The following is a 6,542-nucleotide window of genomic DNA, read 5'->3' as shown; positions in this document are numbered from 1 at the left end:
GCACATAATCAAGGTCATATATAATGTTCGAAATGCCATCATATGTATGTCCATTGAGATGGAGAGCCATAGAGACTCTAGATGAGATTTACCTATGGATGTCTATTAGCCCATTGAAGAACATTCTCTCAAGTAAGTTCTTATTTCATCACAAAGAATTGAATCACATTAGGAGCTTTATGGACCAAACTTGGAAACCCAATTGTAGCCCATTTTGTATGAGCCCGTTTATAGCCCATTTAGTACAAGCCAGATTATAGATCGATACCCGACCGACCGTTTAGAAATGTTGGGACCATGCCTAGCCAATAAGGACGATTACTTAAATAGGCCTAGTCACGGGATCCTAAAGTTGGGGGAACCGATTAGGCCCGACTGAAACCGGCCCGGATTGACCGATTGTCACCCTTGCTCATTAAGAATATCTTCTTCCATTAACATTCTATTTGGACCCATTCAGTTAACCCTATATCGAACCAAGTTATAACTAGGTTCAGAAATCCGGACCCAAAACCAATCTAGTAAAAGATGGAACCAAACCCTAAACTCTAGGGCTGCATCTAATGGGCCGACTCCATACGTCTCCCCAAACCAGACCAAATTGCCATCCCTTAGGTTCCCCTGTCTAACATTACATCTCAATCAAACTCCATGGCTCAACATACTATGGCCTAACCATAGGTTCCCCTACCCAACCTCTGCATGATGGCAAGGGTGCTGTAGAGAGGTAGAGCCCAAGCAAAAACTATCACCACTTGGCAATGCTTGCAACCACAAACCTAAACGCTACACTTATTCACATTTCCATCTCATGGCATTCCCAAGTCCGGCATTACTCACGGCACTTGAATCCCATCAATAACATTCACCACACGGCAATAGGTGAAATTTTCAACTTTGTAATGTTGGGGTTTTTCTCAAATCTAAAAATTTCATAAATCTTAAAATGGTAAAAAATTACTAATACCTAAAGTGCGATAAAATATTCATTTGTTTTGATATCTAAAAAAATTTATTTAGAGCAATTTTGACAGCATTCAAGTACACCAAATAAGGTTTGACCGGAACATAACTCCTTCAATATAAATCAGATTTAAGCAATCTTGGATTTGTTGGAAAGCTGGTTTTGTGGTCTACTAGTCTACCTAATATGTAACGTCTCATGTAAAAATAAATCATTTGACCAGTCAAACTTCTTAGAGAACATAAACATTTCTCTAAATCGAGAGCAATTTAGTTACTTATAATAAGATTATATTTTCTAAAAACAATATAAACCAAATGTGAGACTAGGTATACCATGACAATGACCAATTCCAAGAACAGTATAAACCAAATGTCAGACTAGGAATACCCTGCCTCTTTCCTCTTATTTTCATCTTTCACCTTTCATTTTTTCTTATTTGTATTTTCCCATTTTTCTTCTCTCATCTCACCCCCACCCCTCTTTTCTCATCTCTTCATTTTCTTTTTGTTAGACCTCAGTTTTCCCTACATTATTTTGGCTGGATCCATGTAGCCGACTCCATTAAGTTGGGATAAGGCTGGGTTTGTTGTTGTTGTTGTAAAATCTAATAGCTTGCTTCTTCAATTCTGCTGTCTTCTAGTTCTATGTTGATTTTTGATGACTTGATGTGGCTTAATATTGATTTTTGATGATTTGATGTGACTTAATGTAGATTTTTGATTTGGCTTAATGTTGACCTTTGATGGCTTGATGTGGTTTATTGTTGATTTTTTATGATATAAGGTATACATTGTAACATACTAAATAATGTTAGAAAAGGAGGGAAATAAAAAATGCACTTGGGTGCCTTTGTCGCCTAGACAACGCCTAGGCAGACACCTTGTCGCCTAAATGCTTAGGCACCCCTCCACCGCCTTGGGTTGCTTTGCCGCCTTGACAACTATGGCTGACGCCAAATATCGTGCTATGGCACAAAGGATTTGCGAACTCATATGGCTTGAAAGACTATTGAGTGATCTAGAAGTTGTCTCTAAAGACCCTATGCGCCTCTACTGTGATAACAAGGCTGCCATTAGTACATCTCACAATCCAGTCCAGCATGACAGAATGAAGCATATTGAGATTGGCAGGCACTTCATCAAAGAGAAGCTGATGTGTTTACAAAAGGTTTAAATTGTAAGGTGTTTAATCCTCTGGTTTCCAAGTTGGGCATGTATGATATATTTGCACCAACTTGAGGGGGAGTGTTGAGATCCGTGTGGATAAAGAGTACATTTTAGTAGCAGAATTGTGAACATACTCCTACCCTCTTGCTTTGGCGACTGCAGCTGGAGTTGCTGTGTGTGAGCGGCTTTAGCTGAGCCTGACATGCTACCACCTAACAAAAACCTTACTTTTAGGGTTTTAGTTATTTTTACCTATTTACCCTTGTAGGGTTATAATCTCATTATAAATAAAGAGGACCTCTGTCATTAATGACAAGTCACATCATGCCCAAAACCTCTAATTCTCTACTCTTACCTTTAGCAAAAAAAAAAAAAAAAGGGTGTCTTGTGTATCTAGATTTTAGCATGCTAAAGAGTGCCGTTTATTCTTTTATAAGGGGATGCACAAGACAATCACTGCTTTTATACTTAGATATACAGAAAAACACCAAATTATCATGAGAAGTGTCATTTACTTAGTAAATAGACATGCATAAAATATGAAATATAATAATGAAGAATATCAAGAGATACAGTTATATTGAAGTGATTGGGTTGAAATTTGAAGTTTTATTAATAATAATCATTTTTTAGAGAATTAATTTTATTCAAGTGTGAAAGACCTTTTCACATCATCATGAAAAGAAAAAGTCAAGTCATTCACTAAGGTACACCACATGAAGATTCCGATTTTATTTTAAAAAATATTGCACAATGATAAAGTATATTCAGAAACAACAGCCTAAAAGAATGCTACTACTCTCTAATACTAAGGTCACATTTAGGGGATAAAACTCATAAGGAAACAAATATGCATATCGAAAGCAAAGGATGTAGAAAAGGTTTGAACCCAAACCAATTATGGTTCCATGAAGTATCCCAGGAAGAGGCACAGTTGAAAGCTCAAGCTGCTCTTTCAGAAACAAATAAGAATGTCCCGAAATCTCATCAATCTCATCATCAAATTGTAAGATGTTCTTACCAACATATAAAGCGGCATATCTCCTGAATATATACGATGAGAACATTAGAATATCACTAAATAAATAAATGCATATACAAGATTAAAGCAAGCTTTGTTTATGGCATTTAAGGAAATTTATGAAAACATGCCACTTTGATGTTCTATATTACCAGGCCTTGACTAGGTACTTTGTAATTTTTATTACCAGTAATCTGAAATACTGGTTGCATTAGAATATCAAAGTGGAAGCTAACAACTACTCTTAATATAAGAGGAAGGCCTCAATGTCTAATGTAGTTCTAGATAGGGCAAAGCCCTACTAGAAGCCAATTAAACCAGGACCAATAACAAGGAACTAAGGGGGCTGCTGGTTCAGCAGTTACGATAAGACAGAAGTGCCGTTTTAGGTCAAAATTCTAGGGTTAGGGTAGGGTAATGTGAATATAGTTTATAGGATTAAACTAGGCAGGTTTTAAAGGTCTTAATGAACTAGGTTTGGCTAGATTTGAATACGTTTTTAAATTTCAGAAATTTTAGGTTTAGGGTTTCGGGTTTTGGGAATGAAGGGGACGATGAGATTTAGGGTTTTTAGGGGGAATTAGGTCAAGGGGTTCTGGTCGAGTGTCACTGGTATGGAGAGGGTGGTTCGGTTGAAGTTTGGTGTGGTTTGGATGGTAGGTTAGATCTGGACAGATTTTAGAGGTTTTAGGTTTTAATGGGGACGAGGGGGATTAGGGTTTAATTGTTGGAATGGGGGCAGAATGGGGATCAAGTGAAGGAGATGGCCTGCTGGAACTATGGTGTAAAATTGGAACAGATCTGATGGTGGGAAGGGGCTGAACAGGATAACTAGGGTTTAAAACAATTAAGGTTTAAGGGGGATCGATCAGGGTTAGGTTGGATGGAGAAGAAGAAGAAGGAAACTTGTAGGGAATTAAAAATAACTCACTGGTTTGATCTCCTTCAAAGGCAGCAGCAGCTTGATGTAGCTTGATAGCAGAAAAGAAGAACCTCCCGATCATAAACAGATGCAAGGAGTCACCGGAGTCCACCAGTCCTTCACCTTGAGATCCACAAGGCAGCACTCACACAAGGGGAGCCATGGCAGTAGCAGCAGCAAAGGCAGCAACAAACGAAATTTTTAAACTCTGAATTATGCCTCCCACATTTTCTATTAATAAAGGCCTAAGGGCGGCCGGCCAAAATCCTATTACAATTTAAATTCCTCCTTCCTAAATCGTGGAAGGTATAGCTAACTTGAAATAACTTAAAGAGAATTACTTGGACACCCCCTGTACTATGGCCATCTTGCTTACGGTTATCAACGTTTGAAACAATTACTTGACACCCCCTCAAACCTGACGGTGTTAGTCAGCTGTAGTGTTTAAATGGAAATGTCCATTTTACCCTTATCACCTATTCAATAGAAAATAGTGAAATTAAAATTACCAAATTACTCTCCTTCTTCTTCTTCTTCCTGCAAACAACCCAGGAAAGCTCAGATTGGAGAAACCTCATAGTATAACGCTCATTAACAGCTCATGATTTCCTCTCTGAAAGGGGTTTCAACTTTCAAGTTCACTATGATTTCAAACCAAGCACCGAAAAACTCTGAAAAAATCTTGCATATTCAAATTCATCTCCGGAAACTAAAACAAGCCAATAACGTTTCTGACGGAAAAACTACAAATGTAACGCCACCAATGACAAGCTAAAACCACCCTAATCCTTCAACAGAGTCAACAAAAACACAGCAATCCCTGCCAAAGAAATAAATAACCGCATCCAAAGGTGTTCGATCTGCTTCAGAAACACTCTCAAATAGCCAAACTGCTTCGAACTTTCGAATTTGAACTAGACCGCTTAAAAGTTTTCGCCCTCAAAACCACTAAACTGGACTTGAAAACCACCAATCTCAAGTCCAAAACCACCACAAATCCCCTTAAATATAACAATATTGACACAAACACACAAATTATCTCCTGAAATCTACCACAAAATTCCCATTCTCAACCTCACCTAATGCACAAGAAACCAAAACCTACCTTACCCACCAAAGAAAAAACAATAGAAGAAAAACCCATTATCCCTGCCTCAATGTCTTACATAAATTACTTCTGAAACGCCAGAAGATGCAAAACCCATCTGCCATAGGCAACTTGAAAAACTCAAAACGAAGGTAGTAATGGGAAAAGGAGAAAATAAAGAGAGGGCGAAAGATTCGTTAGAGGAAGAAGAGTCTGAAGTGGAAGAGATCAAGGATGAGATTGATTCGTCAAACAAAAACCGATTATCCCTCCTTTGGCACTCTTCTTCCTGGCCCAATTTGTTGTGTCGTTGACACCACCTTCGTTGTTAATGCCGTGGCTTGCGGTGGAGGTTCCAGGTTAGGGTTACATATAGGAGATAGTGTTTCAGCAAGGATTTGTGGTAAAAGTTAGGGCTTTTTTACCTAGCTGCGGTATGCTCACAAGATGCCCTAATGGTTTTTGAAACAGCAGCCATGGCTGCCCGGTTTTTTCTTTTGGTTGGAGGAAGAAGAAGCTGAAGGGGGGTAAATCCATCACTTCAGTATCCTTTAAGGGTAGTTTTGTAATTTAACCAATAACATCATCACTAAACTAACGGACTTGACCTACTTGAAAGAAATGGTAAACTACAGGGGGTGTTCAAGTAATTGTTAGAAAAGTTAGGGAGAATAAGTAATTAGGCCATAGTACAAGGGGTGTCCTAGTAATTTTCTCTAACTTAAAACAACTTAAAGGGAAAAGACCTATTTAACCCTATCACTTAAAAACACTTTAAAACACTTAAATTAAGAAGATTCTTCATCAACCAATAGGATATAAGATCCTACTAGCCAATAGCTCTTCACTTAAACTGAACCAACTTAAATTGAACCAATTGGATGCAACCAACTTGAACCGGTTCAAATAAAGACATAAAATAAAACTAAGTATAAACTAGTCTAAGGCTCCTATTAAAACCCTATGATCAAGGGTGCTTCTTCAGCTCATGGAGGCTTGGATTTACATCAACTCTCCCCGACTTAGAAACATTCATCTCCAATGAATGGGTGAAATCCATGCAACACTTCAGCAACTTGGGGCTAAGCTTCTTGACATCACTAGTAGGAGTCCAAGTGCTATGCCGTTGTGAAGAAACCTGTTCACGAATTTTGTGATGATGACTTGATGAGGGGAAAGCAACATGTGAGCAGCAGCTCTAACACTTCCCGGGCAGAATTCTGTTGAGGCTGGAACATTAAGAACATAGTCTTCAAGTCGTGGAGCCTTCTCTTCAAAGAACCAAGGGGACATCACAAACTCCATGTGTTCAGCCTCCATAGGGTCTTCAATGTTAATAACCTTCTCATCGAGCTCCACTTCTTCAGGTGCAGCAACTT

General features: G+C 38.5%; 1 protein-coding gene across 1 annotated transcript in view; it reads right to left on the bottom strand.

The window, feature by feature from the left end:
- Window positions 1–2,900: 2,900 nt before the first annotated feature.
- The window catches only part of LOC122663065, a 31,742-nt gene continuing 28,100 nt past the window's right edge, over window positions 2,901–6,542 (bottom strand). Inside the window, exon 3 of the mRNA XM_043858771.1 lies at window positions 2,901–3,177. Within this exon, the coding sequence (XP_043714706.1) occupies window positions 2,901–3,177 (277 nt within the window). The remainder of the gene's footprint in view (window positions 3,178–6,542) is intronic.

This window comes from Telopea speciosissima, chromosome 5 (genome assembly GCF_018873765.1).
Source record: "Telopea speciosissima isolate NSW1024214 ecotype Mountain lineage chromosome 5, Tspe_v1, whole genome shotgun sequence".
NCBI lineage: Eukaryota > Viridiplantae > Streptophyta > Magnoliopsida > Proteales > Proteaceae > Telopea > Telopea speciosissima.
Note: the sequence above shows the minus strand (reverse complement) of the source record. Positions and strands in the feature narration are given on the sequence as shown.